The following is a 25815-nucleotide window of genomic DNA, read 5'->3' as shown; positions in this document are numbered from 1 at the left end:
GATTATTATAGGGAAAACTATACATATGGTCACAGGAGCAACCATGCAGGCATGTATTGCGGCTCATTTTCCTCCAATTTGGGGTTGTCCAAAACTCATTCCTAATTCATCATTATGATAGTTATACTAAGAATCTTCCCAATTCTCCATCTCTCTCTCTTTCTGAACCAGACATGGACTCCATTTACTCCTCTTCTTGGCCCCATAAAATCAAAAAAGAAAAAAGAAAACCATCCATTCCCTTGTGTTGGTCCAAGAACCAAATTTATGTACAAGCTGTACTAGTTTCTTGGACCAATTTTTAACGAAAAGTGACCAAAAGGGAGGCATACCTATTACCATTTCTGAAATTTATGGTCTGCTTTCCAATCAATAGCAAGTTGATTTGGATCTTTATGTTCAATTTGAATGGTACTTCCTTCCTCAATTTTAACCTTGTGGCTTTTCCTTATCATTGTTTTGATGTTAGGTCTCTATTTGGTTACAAAAATCCATGTTGAAATGGAATCAAGATTGTCTTGCATTTGCTAATATGGTGTTGGTATTTCATGTTATGTGCATGGACAGCGATGGCTCAAGGGAAAGTCTAGTAAAGCCACCCAAAAAATATTTTTAGTTATGAATTTTTTATCTTATTTTCGCTTAGCCAAGCTTATATAAGGAAAAAAAAGTAAAGGCTCCTTATAAATGTAGAAAGCTGTCTATATTTTAACAATAGAAATTTTTTAGAACTTTGAATTAAGCTATTCAAATCTTCATATTAGTAATTAAAAACTATTTTTTACACAAAGATGCAAGGTAACACATTGTAAATACGTGACTAACATCTTATTACACCAGTATAAATAATAATATTATGTTTTGTTACATAACTACACTATAAACAATTAAAATTTCTTGTGCAGAAGTGCGTGGATAAGACTTTGGGTTTTTTATTTATCTGTTTGCAAGCTCATGCTGGAACACTACAACAATTAAAAAATTTTGTTCGCATCATATTCTAAAGTGGACAAGCAACATCTATGGCGAATTTTTGTGTGGATAGTTGATATGTTATTCCCCTTGTCAAATCGTATTTACTCTCATAGTTTGTAATAAGCAGAAAGTGATTATTTTGGTCATATCTGTTTATCTTTTTAATTCAATACACCTTATATCTTCTAATTAGAGTTAATCAAGTTGTTTGAAATCCTACAGCTTGTAGCTTAATAAGTAAAATTACTAATGGAAAATTATAACTTGATTATATTCAAATTCATGGGGTGGCCATAATTTCTCATATAGTAGACATAATAATCACTGTTTTAGCTGCAAACTATGGGTATAACCACCACTTTGGTGCTCACTCTCTAGATTTTGTTTTACTGGACAAGTTTTGCATGCTCGGTGCTTAGAAAAATCAATGTTGAGATTGCGAATTAATCATTTGACATGTTCTGAACATTTTTCTTGTAATTACTTCCTATTTTTTAATGCTTTGACTAGCTGTAAATTGTAGCTTCATGGCATTCAGTTTCAGTGTAATTAAAAGATGTCGCTTAAAGCTATAAAGTGATGTAAAACAAGGAATTATTGCTTCATGGGCGAAGCCATGCAATTCAGTAAACTTCAATGACTCCCAAATTGATCCCAACGAGACATGGTCCACAATTTGAAATTGGACGTTGAAATTAGAAGTGTGAAGTTCATTTCTAGCTTTTCTCTTCAAGCCTTTTAAAAACATTGTATAATTCCATGCCTCAATCAACGAAAAGGTATATATCTTAAACGCGTATCCAGGATTTAAACTCTATGAGTTCAATATTTAATGTTTTTAGCATTCAACCCACTGTATCTTTAAACTTATGGGTTTAGACCTACCATTTATGGCAATTTTAGTGTTTTCAAACATAAGTTTATGCTCCGCCTTGAAAGTAACCCGGCGCCGGTGCTCTATATTTACCCCTACTTAACCTAATGGTTTACATCTTATGCAGGTATTGCGTTGGGATTTAAGATTAGAACAAAGAAATGGGGCCAAGATTGTCCAAACAGGGTTTCAAGAAGCCTGTTAATCTGAGTATCACGGATCTCCACCATAATCTGATAAACTATCTGTCAAAAAGTTTGTACATACGTAACTTGGTGTCGAAACAAAGAAGGCGAATGCTTGTTGGCGGGTATGATCTTGACATGACTTATATATCAGATCGAATTTTAGCAATGTCATTTCCTGCAGAACACGTGCGAGCAATGTTTCGCAACCCTTTGTGGCAGGTTAAGTCTGTACTGGATATGAGACATGCAGGACATTATAAGGTTAGTACATATATAGCTCACTTTACCATTAAACCTACTTTCTTTCCCTTCTGTGCTTAGCATTATTAAAAGTCATAGTTTCATCGCTTAAAGCGATTGGGTGATGCAAACCGAGGGGTTATTCCTTCATCAGCGAAGACATGCACTTGAGAGAATTGTGCACGCTTCAAACAATAATGCGCAAAGTGATCCAAACAAGAAGTGGTTTGGTTCTTTGAATCTCAATTTTGAGGATTTGGATTAATATCCACGTTGTTTTATATTGGATGCTGAAATTAGTTATAATAATTGCCATTCAATTACTATAGTACTAAATTCATATGTTTTTTTTTTTGGAAGTGTCCGTAGACTATGTGCACTTTAATGAAGCATGTGTTTCACACCATGCTTTATGCTTCAAGCCAACGAACCTCGCCTTTTGCTCTTAAAAACACTGATACTTCTTCTATCCGTCATCTTAAATGTTTTCTAAACTCTAATCACCGAAGAAATTTTTATTTGGAACCTAAATAGTTTACTGAATAACTGCATCGAAGAGAACATATCAGACACTAAGATTAACAGGTGACAGCCTGAGTTTAGATTACATGTTTACCTTGCACCTAAATGTGAATCTCATATTTTCAAAAATGTATACATTGATAGTAGCTTGTTTATTAACTTATGCACTAAACACATTTGCTCTCTCAGTCACATGTTGTTGCTGGTAGGTCTATAACTTATGTGTAGAGCAAGCTTATGATGCCTCACATTTTCATGGCCGTGTGGAGAGGTATCCGATGGATGACAATCATGTCCCTCCTCTCCAAATGATCAAAGAATTCTGTGAAGATGTGTACTCATGGCTTTCAAATGACCCTAAGAATATTGCTGTTATACACTGCATGGTACCCCTAGCATCCTTTTCATTACTTTTCTTTTCTAATGAAGTATTTAAATATTGCTATGTTGAGGGATATGGATCATGGTGTTGTGAATTTCAGAACATCTCTGACATTTAAGTGGATCTGCTATTTTGTTTCTTTTAGGAGATGTGAAGATAGAATTTAGTTTATCCTATATTGAAATATAGTGTAATTAACTTTTCTTTTTTGACATCTGTAGGCAGGTAAAGGCCGAACTGGTTTAATGGTTTGTTCGTACCTAGTTTACACTGGCATGTCAGCTGAGGAGGCTCTTCGGTTGTATGCTGAGAAACGAACAACTAACAATGAAGGAGTAAGTTATACCAATCCTCTAATTAGAACTGTTGACAATGGAAAGGAGGGAACCTGAAATATATAACATGGAGGCTTTTCATTCAAAATGGACTACCACATTCATATCCATATTTCAGCAAGACTGATTTCCATTATGTTAGGCAGACATTTAGCCAAACACAAACCTAAGAAAGTGATGTATGACTGATTTAGAACTCTAAAGTATGTAAAAGGAACAGAGAATCTTCTGTCGTGAAATGTGTTTTTAGTGCTAATAATTAATACAGTAGAATAGGCAATAAAACATATTGAGGCATGCCTGTTTTTACCTCACGAAGAAAGAGAGGAGGGGATATATGAGATGTTAGTTTGTTTCTTGAAGTTGTGAAGGGAGACATACTTCATATAGTAAGGATAGTTCCTTTTCATTGCAAATCTTCAAGTTGTTCTTCTTGAAGTGATTACAACCCTGAGATTGTTTCCATATACAGGTATCGATTCCAAGCCAACGTAGGTATGTCAGATATTGGGAGCACATACTTTCCTTCTCAAAGGGTGTTCCTCGTGGTCCTCCTCCAACTGTCAAATTGCCTAAGTCATGTAAGAGAGAGCTGCGTCGCATTAGATTATATGACACTATAAACGTTGAATCCATCTTCTTCGTGGTATCCGAGTTGCAAAGAGTAAGCCATCTTACTCATATAAGATTCTTTTGCAGCATCAATGATGAGTTATATAAACTTATTCTAAGATGACTACTGATCAGTTTGTATGACCATCAAGTCTGAAAGCTTAAACTCTTAGAAAGAGCACACTTTTATTTACTTTAGTTATGTGTTTTACATGCCCTTCACGTGCAGACTTAATCCCTTTTCAAGCCAAGCACATAGAAATTTATCTTGATAAGTTGACAGAGGAAAGAATAAAGTTGAAAGAAAACTCAAATCACAAGATTTCTGAACTTTTTCCAGTTGTTGATCGTCATTTTGGTTCCATTGTCCGCTTCTTCATTGCAATAGGTAAATTTTCACTTTGTGCAATTCAAACAGGTTCCAGGAGAGAAGTATTGTCCACCTGCAGAAGTCTCAAAAAGTTGCTGCAGACGAATTAAGAATGGTATTCAGCGAACTTATAGCCCTCGATATTTTTATTCCTTTGTTGAGGAAAATGAAGATGAGATGAAACAAGAAAAGAAGGAACCTCGTTTGGTTGTCCAAATGGACACTGAAAGTTCAATGCTCTATCAGAAAACCTGTCTGGATCATTTTTATGACAAACCAGTGCAAGTACGAATCTTTAGCCTATTCTATAAAATTATGATATGATGTTTTCTCTATCTAACTAGCTTTTGATCGTCACATTAATATTTTCTTCCTCCATCACTAGTATAGTAATATATACATCAAATTAACCCTTTAGATTTCATTTTGAGTTAACACTCACATAAAATGGGACGCAGGGAATATCTTTTTCTTCCTTTGCTCTCTATTAATTATAAGTTGGATTATTTCTTAACAGGTCTGTGGAGATGTACGTATCATATTCTACGAAAAGCTCATAGGAGGACGTCTCTTCTATGCTTGCTTCAATACTGCTTTTATTAGGAATGATCTACTGCAGGTATTTTTCAAATTATACAAACTTACAACTGAAAAATATTGCATATGTTACCAAAACTGTGAAAGTAACACATATGTAATGGCACAAGTCATGTATCATGGATGCTGATCAAAAGCTCCAAAAGAATATTGATTAGAAATGAACTTTTAACATTTGACTTCGTGCCATTGAAGGATTTTGTCCGGCTCCAAAAAGCCATAAAAGAAAAACAGAAACTTAGTATGATCTAGATAAAGCATTCACGTTAGGAGCCAAATCATTGCATTACTATTTGTGCATTATATGTCAAATTTGTACAATGACGTGCTACTAATTCTGTTTTAAATTCTGAAAATTTGCAGTTTTCGTTACGAGAGCTAGATAAAGTTGGAAAAAAGGGTAGGTCCATGACTGGTTCTTCATTCTGCTTGGAGTTGTTCTTTGGTCCAGCAAATGGAAATTGTTTGCCAACACCTCCTTTACTTGAAGATAATCTTAGTGATTATTAAACTACTCCATATATTATCAAAACCCCTTAAATATAGTACAATTTATAGTGTTGTACATTTTACATTTCAATTGTCTTGCCATCTATTTTTCAGGGGATGGAAGACTAGGAAGATTTCAATAGTTTTGTTAAGTAGAACTTGAGGGAGTAGTTATAAGAACAAATGTTTCATCTTAAAACTTGCATGCCTATCCTAGAGTCTAATGGAAACAAAATTCTCAGAATTTGAAAAGGATCTAGGTTTTTTGGTTGCATTTAGTATTAGACTTTGAGGGCTAAATTGTATTCTCTGTTTAGTCCTTACAATAAACTTCAACATTATAGTTTAGTTCTAATTCCTCTAATCCCAAATCCCTAATAATTTACTTATATGCACGTCATCGTATTTTAACATGTTATAGAAGAAGGTAGTTTGCCTTATTTTCCAAGTTTCTAATCCCACTTCTTATAGTGTAATTTTTTTTTTACATAGTTAGTGTATCTAAGTTAAAGTCAATGCCAAATCCTTATTCTTTTTAGAGAGCGGTTGTTTTTTAAGATCACTTAGATATCTGAATTTGAATACATATAATTATTAAGATGTATTTAAATGTAAAAGCTAAATGATCAGGACTATTTGTTTTTTCAACATCTGAATATTCATAATTCCGTTTTCCTTAAAAATTAATAATATAAATTTCAAATCAGATGATTTAATTTTATAACCACAAAATATAGTAGGTTATAAGGTGATGATTGATTGTGGCTGGTGGTGCCATTTGGATTTAAGGTTTTATGGCAGAGAGTTCTTGGAATAGAGCATTCTTGAGAAGATTGCATAGAAATCCCACTCCTTTTGTTCTAGTTCTTTGGAAAAACTCTGTAAGAGGTCTGCTCCTTAAATTCACTTTTCGGAAGAAAAGATATATTCGGGGTCGTTTGATACGCGGATTAAATTATCCATAATCCCAAAATTATAATTTCTAAATTAATTTATTTCACCTGTGAGGTAGAATAAAATAATCCCAAATTTGAAACTTGAAAGGATAAGGTGGGGTATTCAGGATTAAGTCTGAGATTAAATTTATTTTATTTGATTGACAGTATAAATTTATCCTTGGTTAACCAAACACAATATAATTTAATCTTATATCTTATCGCATCTTATCCCACCTTATCCCGCATACCAAATGATCCCTGACTGCGTAGTAGTGATAAGGTGGACATAACACAATCTTGTTTCACCCACTCCTCTTGTGTCAATACTGATAGCGGATAACCTTCGTTTAGTCGCCTTGAGATCGATAGGAAGAATTATACTAATCTTTATGACCAAAGAATCAATTAATTAACTTACTTCTCGAGCAATATATAGTTCTATATCCCGACTACCTATTTCTTGAAAGCATGTAGGGCCATCATAGTTTACTCAACCCGACTAGTAAAAGGGCTTTGAAATATAGAGGGGTTTTTGGGAGAGAAAAAGTTTAATTTGCCCGTTGAATTTGTTTAGATCATATAATACTAGCTAGTTGAATGGAGTGCTGGACATGGATTTGGTGATGGCAATCTTAACATCATAATGGAAGTAATTACGAAAATAATGAGAGTATTGTGACAACTCAATCATTGTTCATGGTAACTAAGGCCATCTCCAATGGTGCACTATTTTTTGCACTAAATCTAAATTTGGTATAAAATTTGGTGTTTTTTTTTTGGCTCCAATGGAACACCAAATTTTACACCATTTTAGTGTGTGAATAGTGTCACACCAAATTTGGTGTGACACTATTCATCAACACCAAATTTGATTTATTATTTTTTTTTCATCTTTTTATTTTTTTGAACTTTTAATTTATCATATATTGTGTATATAATTAATTTTTATATTAAGATCTTTATAATTTAAATTTTATATCCTTATATATATATATATATTATATTTATATAAAATTATAAGTTAATTTTATTATTATTATAATTGTATAAAAAGAAATATAACCGCATGTAATATACTGCACAACATGATAATTGAGGACGAGCGTGATCTTAATGCACCAATTCAAGATGCACGTTAATGTCCAGCTCCTGCGGTAGAAATGACAGTAGATGAAGATCACTGATTTGAACAATTTTTAGCTCTACACAAAAAATTTAAAGATAAAGATGCGCATTTCGCATTTCGTAATGCATTAATCGAGCATTTATGGGAAAATAGAGGCGAAAGTTGAATATTTATGTGGTACTTAAATTAAATTTAACTATGATGTAATATTTAAGTAATTATTTTTTATCAATTATTTCACTTTTAGTTGATTTATCCTTTAAAATAATTTTGTAATAAATGATTATATAAGTGGTGAATGTGAATTATATGTGATGAATATGAAAAAAATAAAAAAGATAGAATTTGTTTGAAGGAAATAAAAAATAAAATTTAAATAGAAGATAATAAGATAATAAAGAAGAGAGGAAAGAATATAAAAAGAAATATTCTTTTTTGGTGTAAAAGATGGTGTAATGGTTGGAGTAAATTTGGTGTTACAACATTTTGGTGTGAAATTTAGTGTTAGGGTTGGAGATGGTCTTATGACGCTAAATTTGAGATAACCTAGAGGTGTCTTTCTCACTCATGGGAAGAAGTTCGAATAAATATCTTATTACCGCTACTCCCTCGTCCCAATTTTTGTATCGTGTTCGCTTTTTTCAGAGTTTAAAAAGTTTTTCTTCGTTCTTTTAAAAAATTTGTAATTAGTAATTATTGTGTCTTATATTGCTTTTTATATAGTTTTCAAATATGCAAATTTTATTTCAAAAAAACTTAAGAGTATGTATCTCAATTCATGATGAAAATTAATTTATTTGATTCTCAAAATCCGTATCGCCGCATAAATTGAGACGGATGAAGTACCATTTTGTACATAAACCAAAAAAAAAATCAGTTGATATCATTAAATAAAGAGACTCACCATAGCAAAGAGCAGGGTTCTATGGTGTAGTGGTTAGCACTCTGGACTTTGAATCCAGCGACCTGGGTTCGACTCCCGGTAGGACCTTTTTTGCATCAATTCATAATGGAATTTGAAAATTTCAATGGGAAAGTGGACATATTTTCTGGTGAGTTCCTTTTTAACGTAGCTGTAATATATCTGATCAAGGGAATAATTTCCATTTTGACTTTCTTTAGGACAACAAAAATGATACCTTAACCAGATTTGAGATGCAAAATGGTGTTTGTTACCACCAATTAGTATAGTTGGTTGATGAGATTTTTTTATTTAATTAGAGGTCCGAACTTCAAGATTTTAGAATAAGACATTTCTTGATAGGAAGCACTTTACCTCAATAATGGATCTACCTAACGCTAATTCAAATTTGCTGAAGCCAAAGAGAGTTTTGGAAATGGATATTCTTTCACCTTAATAAGAGCTTTCGAGTCCGAGGTCTTGAAACAAAGTTCTTAATAGAAAGCGCTTAATCTCTTTAGTGAATGTACGTAGCACTGAAATTGAATTTGTAGGTCAATGGAAGTGTTCGATTCCAGATGTATAAAGCAAATTGGCTAAATTAAATGATTATCCAAGTTGGCAAGTTATAGAAAAGCAAACACATGTTCTTGCATTTATAAGTAGGTCAAAGACCTCTGTCTTATTGAAATGGAAAGAAGAAAGAAAAAAACTGCTTTTTTCAAGGGTCTAAATTTGGAACACCAAAACATGATAGTTTGCACTTGAGTCAACTTGGAACATATAAAAAGTTCTACTCTCGTTTGGTTTGAATATGGCTTATGCCGGGATAAGTTATACTGGGATAGTTATGTTGAAATTAGTTATCTTGGCATTATTTTTTATTCACTATTTGGTATGTTTATTAAAATGATAATTGCATAATTTTTAAGAAGAAGGTATAAGTTATCCCGACACTAATTACTCCACCCTCTACAAGGTATAAGTTATTTCGGTACTAATTTTAATCCCAAGGTAACTTATACAAGATTTGCTAATGAAACAAAAGATTAAGGTGGTATTAAATTTTTATACCAGCACTATACCTTCTTACATCTCATACCAAACGACCCCGATACTAATTTTAATCCTCGGATAATTTTTATTTAATGCATTCTCTGTTTCGCATTGATTTTTCCTTTTTCATTTCCTTTCTTTTTGGTGGTTGGGGTTGGAGGGGACTTGAAAGGTGGAAATCTAATGCTTTTGATTGATCACTTCATAGGGAGAGTGCTATCCTACTCAATAAAGTCTACTCTATGTCTGTAGATACTTTAACTTCCATATATAGTTTTAAAAAATACATTATCAATTTACTTTAAAGGTAATTAAAGACAGTCACTCATGGTTTCTGACATTAATAGCTTAAACATAAGATAAATAAATATTTACGCAAGTTGAATTGCACTGATTAGGTAAAAGTATTATTTACATTATAAGCAATTATGAGATAAATCCTCTCAACTAATATTGGACCTTTTTAGATCTCGAGTAGGGGTGACAATTTGAGTTCAAGCCCATCTAACTCGCCCAACTAGCCCAGAGATTAATGAGTTGGGCTACAAACATTTTAGCTCATGGGTTAATTTGGGTTGAGCCCAAGTTAACCCATAATTTTTTATAGCTCATTCTGACCCATTTAACAGCCTAAATACAACCCATGAAACTCACTCAAAACAAAGGATCTCAACCCAACTTATCTAGAAATTTACTTAGTTGTCCCAATTTTATTTTATTTTGTATTTTTAATTTTCTGTTCTTTTGTTTTTCTACACCACCCAACCATACACCCCTCCCAAAACCCCCCAAAATTTTTTTACCTTTTTTTGTATTTTCAATTTTCTGTTTTTTTGTTTTTCTGCACCATCCCACCCTCCCCCCAACTCCCCGCAAAACCCCTAAAAAAATTTCACTTTTTTTTGTATTTTCAATTTTCTGTTTTTTTATTTTTCTGCATCACTCACCCACCACCCATCCACCTCCCCCCCCCAAACCCCTCAAAAAAATTTTTTTACTTTTTTTTTGTATTTTTAATTTTCTATTTTTTTTCTGCACCAGTTTTTCTGCGCCACCCACCTTCCCCTCCATTTTTTTTTTACTTTTTTTTATAATTTCAATTTTCTGTTTTCTGTTTTATATTTTTTCGTTTTTCTGCACCATCCACCCACTCCAATCCCCCCTCCCCCATCCATAAAATATTTGTCAACTTACATATTTTAAAGTAAAAAGGTTTTTTATGCAAGATGAGCATGATTCGAAAACATGGGTCAAATTGGGCGGGTTGGGTTATGACTCATTGTTTAGCCCATCTTGACTCAGCCCATCTTAACCCAAATACACTTTGGGCTGGGTTGGACAATGACCCATTTATTGACCTAACTCATCTTGGCTCGCCCAAATTCAGCTCAACCCGTCCATTTGTCACCCCTACTCTCGAGCTTCACAAGCTAATTCAATTATTGAGAAATGATTGACAACTTGAGAAGGAGGCATAACGCTAAACTAATCTAACCATCTAATAAACTCGTAAGTCAATGTGTTGAATTGACAAGTTTGAATTTAACAATTATCTACCTAATCATCATATATCATAGTATCATAATACTATGTTATAAGTGGGAAACCAAAGTGCCAAATTAAATTACTGAAATATCCATTAAAAACTAAAAGACCGTTGTATCATTCACTTAAACATCTACTCCTACAATACTTTAATACCAAAAAAGAAAACTTACGCAATTCTTTTGAGTTGAAAGTGTTTCTTTAATGTACAATGTAATGATATATATGCCAAAATGAAAACGTTTGCAAATGAAAAGTTTTGTTAAAGACCAGAGACGAAACTAAGATTTGAAGTATACAACAACAACAACAATAACAATCTAGTAAAATATACTAGTAGGGTTTGGGGAGGGTAGTGTGTACGCAGACATTACCCCTACCCAAAAGAGTAGAGAAGCTTGTTCTGGAAGACCCTCAGCTCAAGAAAATAAAAAGACAAAAATGAGACAATATTAGTATCACTACAGAAATCGTAGAAAAAATAGGAACAATATGAAATCTAAAAAAAAGATGCAAAGCAAAAGCGAAAGCTAATCAAAAGGTCCTGCATTGAAAAGCGAAATAGTAAGACACAACATTGCCACTAACTATCTTAGACAAAAAACTCTAACACTAGTCTTACAAAGGTGTGAAGTAAGGAAAGACTCAACTACCTCCTAACCTACAACCCTAATACTCGACCTCCACGTCTTCCTATCAAGTGTCATATCCTTGAAAATTCGAAGCCTCGCCATATCCTGCCTGATCACCTCACCCCCAATATTTCTTAGGTCACCATCTACCTCTTCTCGTGCCCTCCACAACCAGCCGTTCACAACTCCTTACCGGAGCATCTGGGCTTCTCCTCTTCACATACCCTAACCATCTTAGCCTCGATTCCCGTATCTTGGCATCAATAGGAGCTACGTGCACCTTCTCCCGAATAACATCATTCCTAATCTTATCCATCCTAGTATGCCCACACATCTACCTCAACATCCTTATTTCTTCTACTTTCATCTTCTGGATATGTGAGTTTTTAACAGACCAACACTCAGCTTCATACATCATGGTCGGTCTAACCATCGCTTTGTAGAACTTGTCTTGAGTATCAGTGGGACTCTCTTATCACACAAGACTCCAGATGCTAACCCCCACTTCATCCATCCTATCCCAATACGGTGTGTAACATCCTCGTCGATCTCCCCTCCCTCCTGGATAATCGACCCAAGGTACTTGAAGCTGCCTCTACTTGGGATAACATGTGATTCAAGCCTCACATCCATGCCAACTTCTACTGGCTCAACGCTGAACTTACACTCCAGGTATTCCGTCTTCGCCCTGCTCAGCTTAAAACCCTTAGACTCAAGAGTCTGTCTCCAAACCTCCAGCCTATCGTTGACACCGGCTCGCGACTCATCAATAAGAACTATATCATCAACAAATAACATGCACCATGGCACCTCCCCTTGAATATGGTGTGTTAGCGCGTCCATCACCAGGGCAAATAAGAACGGACTGAGCGCAGAACCTTGGTGTAACCCCATTACAACCGGAAAATGCTCAGAGTCGCCTCCTACTGTCTTAACCCGAGTCTTAGCCCCATCATACATGTCCTTAATTGCCATAATGTAGGGAACTAACACACCTTTTGCCTCCAAGCATCTCCAGAGAACTTCTCTAGGAACCTTGTCATACGCTTTCTCAAGGTCAACAAACACCATATGCAGATCTTTCTTCCTCTCTCTGCACAGTTCCACCACCCTCCTAACAAGGTCTATAGCTTCTATAGTTGAACGACCCAGCATGAACCCAAACTGGTTGTCGGATATAGACACTGTCATCTGCACCCTCACTTCAGCCACCCTCTCCCACACTTTCATGGTATGACTCAGTAATTTGATACCCCTATAATTGTTACAACTCTAGATATCATCTTTGTTCTTATAAAATTTGAAGTATATAAGTTCTAAATTTTAAGATATGCCTAAAATTAATATACAATAACAAGCAGACTAAAGAACGAGTACTAATATTTAATACATATTTAAAAGGTAACGAACCAGACAAACACAATCCGTTTCCATAATCCACGTGTACGCTATCAAGAGAGAAATATGAGAGCGTGACTTAGGGAACAGGTCCTTATCCACACGCTGCGGACAACTCACATGCTGATAATCATAACAAACGCATGCACAACTCACGTGCTGCACCGATGGCTAGTGCAAAACACAACCAAAAAATTAATGCTTGCTCGCCAAAGATGGTACATTTTAATTATTGTCTCCACATGGATTGGATTTAAATAATGTCTAAGTAATTTCTAGTTAAAAACTATCCAGTATGATTAATACTTTGATTTGAAATATGATGAACAGTAATTAACTAAAAAAAAGTAAAACAAATAACAATTGATCACGGAGAACTAGAGATTAGCAAAATCAGTTTGTTATTAGTATGAGAAATAAGTGTCATGACATGATAGGTGCAAAATTATTATCCTAGAATTGACACTATTAAAATTTACCATTAGTGTTCTATTGATTCTCACGAATTCAACATGTTATTATCCTATTATTATTCAAGTTTCTCTGTCGATTAAACCTAAACCATTTAAATAAGCTAATATCAAGTGCGGTGAATCTTGCAAGAATTTATTGGTAGGAATGATATAAGAGAAACTTCTCGTGAATATTTCTCACTCTTAATTCAAACGGTAGATCACAAATTTTTTTTTGATTATTTTAAAGAGGTACTAAAATAAATTAAGGCATTTTTTGCAACAATATTTAATATTATACTCCTCTTTTGATTAAACACGACAATGAATAAAATTATAACTAGAATTAAAGCTCTTTCAATAAATTCAAGCAATCAAACAATAATCAAATCCATAGATAATAATCAATTCACTAAATCATATCAAACCCTAAGGTAAACTACTCCATAGTCATGGAGGGAGTCATTGCAATTAGAGTTAAAGAATAAGAAAACATCAATCTAATATTACAATCCAAACTCTCCTATTCAATTTGGAAAGATGATGAAATCTTGTGTCTTAAACCTTCCAATGCTCTCCAAAAGCTCCATAGGTCAAAAGTCCCCTAAAAATGTATTTTTATTGTATTTATACCATGTAGGAACGAGCCCTAATGGAACTACCCTTTCCAAGTTGAAGTGAAAAAATTAGACGGCGAAAATATACCGTCGCGGAGCTGCATGCGCCACCCCATGCACCACAGACGTGAGATTTATTTGAGAGCTAATTTTTTCACTCTGTAGGTATTTTGAACTAGCGCGGAGGGTATTGTATTTTACTCAGAGTAGGAGAATATTTTCTTCAATTTTTGATATCCAGATTTGGTCTTCGAACTCCACACACGATCCGGACTTAATTCTTTGGGCTTCTACTCAGTCTTCAAAGCTTCAATTCATCCATTTTAGCTCCAAACTTGTTTCTCAACTCGAAATTATATCCTACACAACATAACACATGTAATAAGTACAAAGTATTGACAATTAAGCTCAAATATAAATAAAGTGTAATAATTAGAGTGAAAATATGGCTAAAATATGGGTTCCTAGCCTACCTTCAACACCCACCACTTAAATAATTACTCTTCCCCGAGCAATCAAACTATACACTTCAAATAGAGACGACTTTTTTCATGCAACTCTCCTACTCATCATGCCAAGAATATTTAAAACAGACAAAGCACCATACCATAACAACCTAGCCTCAAGACTCGACTCAAAAACACTAATTATTTTTCAAACCCACTCACTTACTCTAGTACAGAAGCCAAAGATATTATATTTCTTTCACAAGTCATGTATCCTCACACAAACAATAGAGAGTATTTCCATACTCAAAAAAGTTCAAGAACAATTAGGAACTCAAGATAGAAAGAATTCTCTCACTCTTAGAAACAAAATTCATGTGCCACAGAAGATTTGCCATAGGCTTGTCCGTGGTGTAATACTCTACTAATTTGAGCTCGCTCAGTCACTGATCAAATAACACTTTATTTTGGTTGTAATGTAGGTTGCGGGATGGGTAAGATACATTTTGATATAGTGACTATACCTCCCTAAGTACTTTAATACATATATATTAAAATTTCAAACCCTACACTGTGTTGAACTATACCCTAACCTTTACAAAATAATAACACCAAGCTCACAATATCTTTAAGCACAAACAAGATGAGAACTACCATTAGCAAAGAAATTAATTTTTTTTCTTTTCTAATACATACACAAACTCTTTCTTCTTCTTCTTCTTCTTCAAGCAATTCCCTTTTTTTTTTAAATTTCCTATAAGTGACTCTCACGATTCTTTTCAAATAGTGCATCTTTCTCTATTTTTGTTAATTCCACTCAAAAACCTTCACTTAGCTTTTAACAGATTCATAGCAATTTCAAGTGTCCAAGAGAGGTAAAATGTTTAAATAGATAATCAATTCAACCGAAGAGGTCAGACTTGTAATATGGTTACCAAATAAAATAGGATTAAAGTCTCAAATGGGATGACTAGGATACCTACAATTAGGTGGGTATTAAGTACATGTTTAGCTCAACAAAGAAACGCCTCTATGACTTTCTAAACTGAACAAGACTACCATTTTGATTTTTAAATACGTGGGGAAAGTTCTAGACATCAAATGACATGCACCAAATATCAACAATAACCTCACACGCACATTGACACACAACTTTATCAGGTCCGGATCTATCCCGACTCTCTAATCAAATCAGTTTAACAAAATCAAGCATTTTAAGGCACTACAAAATATGAGTCCAAAGATGAGCCTAGGTGTCACAACTAAGGCGCTCATTATACTCAAAGCACAACAAAGCCAAGAAATATTGCCTCCAATTCGCACTATCACACAAGATTTGTTACTCCTATAACAAAAACTAACTACGTCCAGTTCAAGCAAAATCCTTGAAAAAGTACCGCTGCACAAAAAAAAATCAAAGGGGACTTGTTGCGCTACCTAGAAAAAAATAAATTAAAAGATATTTTTTTTGCATTTTTGTTCAACTTTAATTCCTCAAGAACACGGTCAAAAAAATTCATCGTTGGAAAAAGTCCATCAAAATGTTTTAATTTTTAATTTTAAAGAATAACGAAAATATACACATACATAGATAAGAAAAAAACACACATATACATATATACATCCCACGCTATACTTTAAATTGTGACATGTCCCCATAACATACAAGCAAAAAGCAAAAGGTAAAAGAAACTCCCTAAATTGTCTAGTCATGGTCCAAAACGATGTCAGGGTCTACTTTGCATGCCCGACCTAGTGCATACAATTATGTCGAGATTTTCTTCTCTGACTTCTTCTAGAGCACCCCCACACTTATCATGTTTTACCTTTTAATCTAGCTTCTTTAGGGCACCCGCTTTAAAATCAAAGTAAGCAGCTGAATCCTCTCTAGGTGCCACTATTGCTTCCTTCATCTTGAACACCGCTCTTTCTTTCTCACCTCTTAGCATGAGTTGCCTTTCTTGAATATTTAGTTTAGCTCTGCCAGTAGCCAAAAAGGGTCTCCTTAAAATCAGAGGGACCTCCTTATTCTCCTCCATATTTACCACAATGAAGTCCACAGGGAACGCAAATTTATCTACCTGAACTAGTACATATTTCAATGTTTCTTCGGGTATTATTATAGTCTGATCTTCCAGCTGCAAGGACACATGTATAGATATGATTACTCCAATTTCTCTCTCAAGTTTCTTGAAAATAGACAAGGGCATAAGATTAATAGAAGTACCTGAATCACACAAAGAATTTCCAAATTTAGTACTTCCTAGAGAATAAGGTATAGTGAAGTACCCTGGATCTCCACACTTTTGAGGGAGCTTATAGTGCGGAATAGTACTAAAATACTCTGTGAGCTTGACAACTGATGTTTCTTTCACTTTTCGCTTGTTGGACAATATCTCCTTCAGGAAATTAACATACGCTAGAATTTGCGAGAGTACCTCTGTGAAAGGTAGATTAACATGCACATGCTTGAGCATTTCAAGAAAACATCCAAAATTTTTATCCAACTTCTCTCTTCTCTGCTTCTATGGGAAAGGTAGAGCATGCATATATTTGCATTCCTCGGTCTCCTCATTTATTGATTTTTCTTATTCTTCCTTGTCAAAGCCCCAGTCTTTCTCTTCTTCTTTAGACCATTCTTTGTGTCTACCCTTACTTCACCCTCTTGATTTTCATTATTTTTCTGCTCTTTGCAGTCTCCACTTGTATTTTAATAAACTCACCTTTTTTTTGCAACAGGGTCTTTCAATACTTGTCCACTCCTCAAAAAATACCGCATTAATTATTTTTTTTGGATTTTTCTCGGTGTCAGCTGAAGGGTTCCTTGAGCCCTCTCAGACATCAAATTAGAAATTTGTCCCACTTGCCTTTCTAAGTTTCGAATCACTGTACCGTAAGTTTCAAGTCTCTCATTTGTCTTAATAATGAAAACCTTCATAAGATTTTCTATATTAGACTGATTGGACTGTTGAGGCTGGTTTAGCTATCGTTGGTGATCTTGAAAACCTATAGCTCCTTGTCATTGGGGTCTCGGATTATTCTGCTACCACGAGGTCAGACTACACTTGGTGAACTCCAGAAAAACCTAGGTACCCTGACCCATGGAGTTAAAATTATTACCACCTTGATAGTTGCCTCTGTCAAAGCTTGTCACAACTTTTACCACTTCATATGTCGCTGAGCCTGACACTCATGGTTTTGATGGCCCATTCCATAAAGTTAACAAATTGATTGTGGTTGGCTCTAGACTTTTGCTAAAGTCAACTTTTTGATCTCTGTTGCTATGAAGTCTAGCTGGGCTTGGACAAAAGTGTTAGAATCCACTTGATGTACCCCCAAACTTTTTTCTTCTCTCATTGTTATCTGTATGCCATTTATTTGCATATTCAGATAATTTGCGACAATCTTCTCAAGAGTTTTCTTTATAAGTGGACCTCCAACTTCTTTATTTAGAGTCCTCCTAGCAGAGGGTGTTAGTCTATCCCAAAAATCTAGGAGTTGCAACCACAAGTCGACTTATTGATGCAGACATATTCTTACAATATCCTTTAACCTTTCCCATGCTTCAAATACCATTTCTGTATCTTTGTGCTCGAAGTTGTGGATGTCCGTTCAAAATTTTCTTATTTTTGCAGTAGAAAAATATTTGTCAAGGAAATTCTTCGTCATATCATTCCAAGTTTGAATTGAACTAGTTAGCAAACTCTGCAACCAGTACTTAGCATCATCTCTCAGTGAAAAAGGAAATGTCCGTAACTATATAGAATCTTTAGATACCCCATTATACTGGAAGGTATTCATAATCTCATTGATAACTAGGGATTCTAGTCTATTTTATACTCATTTTTGCTTGAGTTTTGGATTAAAAATGTATACAAGTAATCCCGAAAGCTTACATGTTGTGCTTGTTTGCAGTGTTTGGTCAAAAAGTGACAAGAAGTCAAAACCGGATCAAAAAGGAGTGAAACCTGCACAAGTGCTAAGAACAAGTCAAAGCACCGCTACAGCAGTAAATCCACCGCAGCTGCAATAGACCCACCGCGACCGCGGTTCTTTTATTGCGGTCCGCGGTGGCAAAGATCAGAAAGGATGCATTTCTGGAATTTCAAGCAACGCGACCCGCGGTAGCCTCATCTTGGCCGCAGTCCATTTGTTGCGGTCCGCGAAGAAGAGATTCAGAGAATATTAAGTTCAAAAATTTCAAGACACCGCGGTCCGCGGTCCATTTATTGCGGTCCACGGTGAGGCCATCGTAGCCGCGGTGGCCAGTTTCAGAGAATAAGAATTGAAGCCAAAAAGCCTCACCACGACCACAGTCCATTTTTCGCGGTCCGTGGTACCTCCTTCAGGGGCATTTTTGTCCAGAAAATTCGGTCTTGTATAAATACTTCTTTTTCAGATTTTTAGGTCATCTTATCTGTAGTTGAGCACGTGAACGCCGTTTTTTAGCTATTTTGAGTAATTGTGTAGCTAATTTAACATTGAATCTTCGAATCTTAGCTTGTAATTATATTTTATGGGTTATTCTTCATCTCAATATCTGATTTCTTCTATTATTATGAGTAGCTATACCCATTATCTAGGGTTGTGGCTCAACTCTAGTGTGGGTATTTGATGGGTCTCTTGTTTTAGGGCTTAGATGTTTATGGGTGGTTGATATTTGGCCTGATTTGTGTTTTTCATGTTGAATTAGTGGTTGCAAATACTAATTTATGCCTTTTTGACTTGGGATCTTCTTCAGAAAGAGAGCTTGATTCTAGGAAAATCAGACCAACAAGGAATTGGGGAGTATTCAAGAGATTGATAGCCCCAATTAAAGGGTTAAACTTAGAGATAGTAATACTCGACTTGAGACTATATTGCTTGCATAATTTTGACACCCAATTGGTCTTCAAAAAGTCAATTATGTCATAGTCACTCAAGCTACTGAGAAGTATAGAGTGAGTAGTTTCGTGCATTGGCTATATCGCGATCCCAACCGTAACAACTTTGCTTTAGGCTTTAGAACCCATATAGTATTCACATAGGGGAAAGTCACTTCCCTAGTGCCTCTTTAACTATTTAGAAAACCTTACAAACATTTATACTTAGCTTAATTTTGCACATCATTAGTATAAAATTAGAAGTAACAAACAAGTATGATTGGAAGTGTAATCAAGAGCACTGCACACTGCTAGTTTAGATAGGAATCCAACTCCCAGACATTCTAGCTCCCTGTGGATTTGATCCCGACCTTCTCGGGTAAAAGCTGCATCGACCGCTCTCGCCACTCTGTAGTGGTGTAGGGTTGGACCCGATTACTCATCAAAATCCATCAATTGAGTACTTGGACCTTCTTTGGGTTTGACTCGGAAGAAACAATTGTTCTGAATGGTTTGAAGTATCCCTTGCTTGATTTTAAAACTTTTGGCTATAATTAGAAGAGGTCTCACACTAGATAATCCTTGGCTGTAGAGTGTAGACTGGTCTGGTGTAGTCTCCTAGTGATCGTCTAGGTCTAGGCATACTATTCTCAAATTCATCTTCAACCAGAGGTCGGTTCAGGTACCCATCAACCATTTCATCAGCTCTTAAAGCTGCTTCAGCAACTGCCCGGCTGCTTCCTGTTGGGATGCTACCCATACAACTAAATCAACTGCATTATCACCGTTGTTTGCCATGTTTTCTTGGGTTGAAGATTGACCCAATAAATTTTTGGTTAGTTTTTCTCTTTCCTTAACTATCTCAGGAGGTTTTCCAACTCTGGATCGTATGGAATCACTTCCTTGGAAGAAGATCTAGTCATGCACCAAATGAATCTGTTACCTGCATACTAGTGAGAAATCACAAGTACAAGGAAAATAAAAATAGCCCCTGAATCCCCGACAACAACGCCAAAATTTGACGAGCGCAAAACACAATAAGAAAATTAATACTTGCTAGCCAAAAATAGTATAGTTTAATTATCGTCTCCACAGGGATTAGATTTAAATAATGTTCAAGTAATTTCTAGTTAAACGCTCTTCAAGATGACTTAACACTTTGATTTAGAACAATTATGAACTACAATTAACTATTAAAAGTAAAGCAAATAACGGATGATCACGGAGAACTAGAGATTTGCAAAATCAGTTTGTTATCAGTATGAGAAATAAGGGTCATGACATGATAGGTGCAAGATTGTTATCCTAGAATTGACACTATTAAATTTCACTCTTAGTGTTCTATTGATTCTCATTAATTCAACAGGTTATTATCCTATTATTCTTATTCAGTTTCCTCTCTCGATTAAACCTTAACCATACAAATATGCTAATGTGGAGTGCGGTGAAACTTGCAAGAATCTATTGATAGGAATGATTTAAGAGAAACTTCTCGCAAATATTTCTCACTCTTAATTCAAACGGTAAATCACAAAGCTCTTTCGATTACTTTAAAGAGGTACCAAAATAAATTAAGGCATGGTTGCAATAATATTCAATATGCTCCTCTTCTAATTAAACACGATAATTAATAAAATTAGAACTAGAGTTAAAGCTCCTTCAACAAATTCAAGCAATCAAATCCATAGATAACAATCAAGTCACCAAATCATGTCAAACCCTAAGGTAAACTACTCCATAATCATGGAGGAAGTTATCACAATTAGAGTTAAAGAATAAGAAAGCATCAATCCAACACTACAATCTAAACTCCCGTATTGAACTGGCGGAAAGATGATGAAATCTTGTGTATTGAAGCCTCCAATGCTCTCCCAAAGCTCCCTAGGTGAAAAGTTCCCTAAAAACATCTATTTGTTATATTTATAGCATGTAGGAATAGACATGACTGAACTACCTTTCCAAGCCGAAGTGGGAAAACTGGAAAGCAAAAATACACAGGCGCGGTGCGCTATGAGCCGCCCCATGCGCCACACATGTAGGATTTATCAGAGTGCTAATTCTTTTACTCTGCAGGAACTCTGGACGTCATGCTATGCGGTAGTGTATGTTTCTCAGAGTAGGAATTTTTCTTCAATTTTTGATATCCATACTTGGTCCTCGAACCCCGAACATGATCCCGACTTAATTACTTGGGCTTCTACTCAGACTTCAAAGCTCTAATTCATCCATTTTAGCTTAAACTTTCTTCTTAACTTGAAATCACATTTTACACAGTATAACACACGTAATAATTATAAAGTATTGATAATTAAGCTCAAATACGAATAAAGTGTAGTAATTAAAGTGAAAAATGTAGCTAAAACATGGGTTCATAGCCTACCATACAATTCATTTGCAAATAACAATAATAACTAGATGGACAACTCACGTGCTGCACATGCAACTCACATGCCATAATCATAGCAATCATAGGAACAACTCACGTGGTGTCAAACCAGTCCATATCTCAGAAAGACATATACAAGAATACATGTATATGAACAATGGATATCAAATCACATACTCATGGACTATGGCTAATAACATGTTAAGGTGTATGCATGTGCTAAGTGTACAACCACAACTCCAATTAGGCAGTACGCCATCCAATAACAAGTGTCACACCTCCTTTTACACCTCATTTTTCACCTGTGCCCCGCAAAGGGGCATAAAAGGGAGTTTTTTTTCAATTAAAGGACAATCGAAACGGGATTTATTAATTAATTCAGAGTCGCCACTTGGGAGATTTATGGTGTCCCAAGTCACCGGTTGAATCCCGAATCGAGGAAAGGATTAACTCTGTATTACAGTCCGCGAACCAGAAATCCGAGTAAGGAATTCTGTTAACCCGGGGGAAGGTGTTAGGCATTCACGAGTTCCGTGGTTCTAGCACGGTCGCTCAACTATCATATTCGGCTTATTTATCTGATTTTAATTCATATTGAACCTATGTGCAAATTTTAACTGTTTACCGCTTTTATTATTATTATTTTTTCAACGAGAATTGCAACATCGTGAAAATGCATCTCAAGCCACGTCACATCAATGCACCCGTGATTGTTGACACATCTCGACTCCGTTGAGATTTGGATTTGGGTCACATAAGTGTGCACCCGAGTTTAAGAAAGTAAATTATTAAAGGCGCGCCTAAAGCGACTAGCGTATCATTATTTTGGGTAAGGCCGTGAAATTTTGCTATACGGCCCATCTCGAAGTCTAAGTAATTTTACCAACACGTATAGAGGGCCCCGCAGCTTGTATACTTTTGTTTGTCGAGGCTCGTCTCACTCATTATTTTTAAAAGAATTTACAACGTCGTGGAAATACATCGCGAACCATGTCACAATCAATGTACCCGTGATTAGAGACACATTTCGACTTGTTGAGATTTGGATTTGGGTCACATAAATGTGCACCCGGGTTTAAGAAGGTAATGTTATTAAAGTACGTGCCTAAAGAGACTAACGCGTGGTTATTTGGGGAAGACCGTGAAATTCGCTAAACGGCTCGCCTCAGAATCTAAGTATTTCAAATATACATTTGATGAGGGCCTAGTGACTTATGTGTCCTATTTAGCGAGGCTCGTCTCATTTCATTTATAGGCCCATCCTAAAATGAACTAAGATTTTCTCATTAATTTGTCTCTAAAAATAAGGAAAAATCCTAATCGATTTGTCAAGGGCCTAAAACAATAATTGTAAACCAAATATGTCTCAAGGCTCAAGGATAAGCCCAAAAAATGTGAATTGGCACAACCAAAAGCCGGCCCAATGTAGTCTTTGGCCCAGGCCCATGCGAGTATACAAATAAGGTAAAACCCGGGCCATTCGTTAAAGCGCTAAAACTCAGATGGCCTAGAATTAGGCTGACCACTAGACCGACGCAGCTTCAGTTGAATCAAATCAAGTACCCATCGAAATTACTGCGTCCTTTTACTCAAATGAACAGAACATGGTTTGAAGATTAGATTATTTTAACTACTGGTCCGTTTTTACTAAAGGTGAAGGAGCAAATTAAGAGGTAGCTTTGAGTTCGACAACAAGATTGCATATCAAGCCTTCAAGGATTAGACTATTGGTCATACACTTCTACCAACGCTAGTTAACACCTATATATTAAGAATTAGTCTGCATGATATAAGTTACTGCAATACAATACATACTCAACTGGACATCAAACTCGATTTCAAATCCAACTGTTTCCGACTTATCTTTTTAAACATAAATGAACACTAAACTACAATACACCCATTGTACTGAATTGTAGTTAGATGGTCACAAATTTGAATTGGTTCGAAGCAGTTCAAAGGTAGTTTATTACAAGCTGTAGATTCAACCATTCCAAATTACTTAAGCAAACAGTCCTAATTACAATTCAAACCATTACATTCAATTATAAGGAAGATATAGTAGCTACTGAAGTTTTCCAATGAAGTTAGGTTTCCATTTAATTTTATTTTAGCCAAACTCTACATGATATGGAGATTCAACATGTACCTGGATTGGAAAACAGGACAAGAAGAAGGAGAAGTCAGCAGCAGGTAAGCAACAGACAATACAACAGCAATGGGATTCAGAACAGCTCCAAAAACCAGTTTTAAAACCAGAATAACACTCAACCACAACCCAGAATGAGTTTGTCAACCAACAGCAATACAGACACCCAAAAACAGAACAAACTGAGCTCGGATAAGTTTAGAAATAGAATCAATAGACTGCCAAATAGATTCAACAATCAAAAGGGACAAGAACCAATGCTTGGAATCTAAATTCTGCCTACAACTCAATGGAACAGTATCCTTTCTCTTAAACTCTCTCTTAGAACTGATTCAAGATTCAAAAATGTTCTCTCAGATTGACTTTTCCTCCCTCCGGGTCTCTCCTCTAATTTTTCAGAATCCTCAAATACCCTCAAGATTTCAGAATGTTCTCCTCTTAAAGTCTGCCCAAAAGAAACAGGCCGACCAGACTCAAAAAAACCTAAAGAAAACGGATCTTCTCTCTTAAAACCAGCCCCCTCTCTCCTATCCAAAAAAACCTCCCCAATGTCTCTACTAATCTCTATATTTAAACCCAAAACCCCAACCCATTTTTCAGCTCTAAGGAGCACTTAGGAAAGTATTTCTGCCCATGATATTCCCTGACAGCCCATTATCAAGTGTCTTGTGTCCAAAGGCATGGACAACTTATAATATTCAATTAATCCCCCATGCTATTATGTTTCCCAAGCCACTACTACTAGACAAAGTATTAGTTTAATGTTTATTAAGTGTTTTACTGACAGCCCACTTAAACTAGCCATTTTTAAACTTTTCAATGCCCAAATTACCCTCCTAAAGCCCCTGAAATTGCTGTCCTACCCAATCCCTTCAATTGGTAACAACCCCAAACAGCTATAGCCAATCCAAACTATCAAATTCCTAACAACTGACTCCTAACTCAACTGGACAGATTACAAAACTTCAGATTTGAAAAACCAATAGACTCCCTGATAACCAACTAGACAAGCAATCAACAGCATGAATTGCAAGCAAAAGGAATCACACACTATAGAATAAGTTTTAATTCACAACAATTTGGCTAAACCCAACTACTATCAATATGTGACTGCAATTAGAGATGAGGCAAAGCGAGTGTCATGAAATGAAACCTGATTAATAAAACGAGTCTAGGCTCAGACAATCATGAACCATTTCAAAGCATTAGGTCTATTGTACAGGCTAACATTGCTGATTAAGGGATCACCATGACAACATACTTGGTAACATGAACTTGAACAAACTAAACAGACACAAATTCAACCAGTTTGGACCTTAGACTAATGAAACTAAACAGACACAAACTCGCAAACTGGCCCAAGTTTGGACCTTAGACTACTGATCATAATTCAAACAGGAAATTCATGCTAATTTATAGAAGGGTAAGGGACAAAGTAAACAAACGGAACTGCAAGAGTGAACAATCAAACTGGATGTAAAAGACTTACCCGAATCACAACTCGATAAAAAAAACTCGAGGCTCTTCCCATTTTCAAGCCGAAACGGACTTTAACCATGTGTTTTCGAAGGAAAACAGCATGGCTAAAGTCAGTCTCTGGCTCTAAATTCATGGAACCTGGCCTGCCTAACTTCGATCTGGAATCCGAGCTACCCCACGATAATTTGAAAAGAGTCGATTAGGGATTCATGGTGAGGGGTTCCAAGAGATCACAGGGTGTGAG

At 35.5% G+C, this 25815-nt stretch overlaps 1 protein-coding gene and 2 non-coding genes across 3 annotated transcripts; all 3 read left to right on the top strand.

Annotated features, from left to right (window-relative positions):
• The first annotated feature begins 180 nt into the window (after positions 1 to 180).
• On the top strand, positions 181 to 5855 carry LOC104232826 (phosphatidylinositol 3,4,5-trisphosphate 3-phosphatase and protein-tyrosine-phosphatase PTEN1). The gene is made up of 8 exons (XM_009786107.2): positions 181 to 411; positions 1977 to 2298; positions 3009 to 3185; positions 3403 to 3516; positions 3989 to 4180; positions 4547 to 4783; positions 5016 to 5117; positions 5459 to 5855. Exons 2-8 carry the CDS (start codon positions 2011 to 2013, stop codon positions 5603 to 5605), a joined length of 1257 nt encoding a protein of 418 aa, XP_009784409.1. The 5' UTR covers positions 181 to 411; positions 1977 to 2010; the 3' UTR covers positions 5606 to 5855.
• Positions 5856 to 8567: 2712 nt separating this feature from the next.
• On the top strand, positions 8568 to 8639 carry TRNAQ-UUG (transfer RNA glutamine (anticodon UUG)). The gene has a single exon. It is a non-coding gene; the product is annotated as a tRNA-Gln (tRNA).
• Positions 8640 to 18209: 9570 nt separating this feature from the next.
• LOC138878792 (small nucleolar RNA R71) lies at positions 18210 to 18316 on the top strand. Its single transcript, XR_011402568.1, has one exon. It is a non-coding gene; the product is annotated as a small nucleolar RNA R71 (small nucleolar RNA).
• Positions 18317 to 25815: the final 7499 nt, after the last annotated feature.

The sequence above is a fragment of the Nicotiana sylvestris genome, chromosome 9 (assembly GCF_000393655.2).
Source record: "Nicotiana sylvestris chromosome 9, ASM39365v2, whole genome shotgun sequence".
NCBI lineage: Eukaryota > Viridiplantae > Streptophyta > Magnoliopsida > Solanales > Solanaceae > Nicotiana > Nicotiana sylvestris.
This window is presented reverse-complemented; position numbering and strand designations above follow the sequence as displayed.

Excerpts from the sequence above, each read along its gene's own strand:
- LOC104232826 (XM_009786107.2), top strand. The coding sequence starts at position 2,011 with ATGGGGCCAAGATTGTCCAAACAGGGTTTCAAGAAGCCTGTTAATCTG. Across the intron at positions 4,181-4,546 it reads TGGTATCCGAGTTGCAAAGA|GTTCCAGGAGAGAAGTATTG; the intron begins GTAAGCCATCTT and ends CAATTCAAACAG. Across the intron at positions 4,784-5,015 it reads TTTATGACAAACCAGTGCAA|GTCTGTGGAGATGTACGTAT; the intron begins GTACGAATCTTT and ends ATTTCTTAACAG.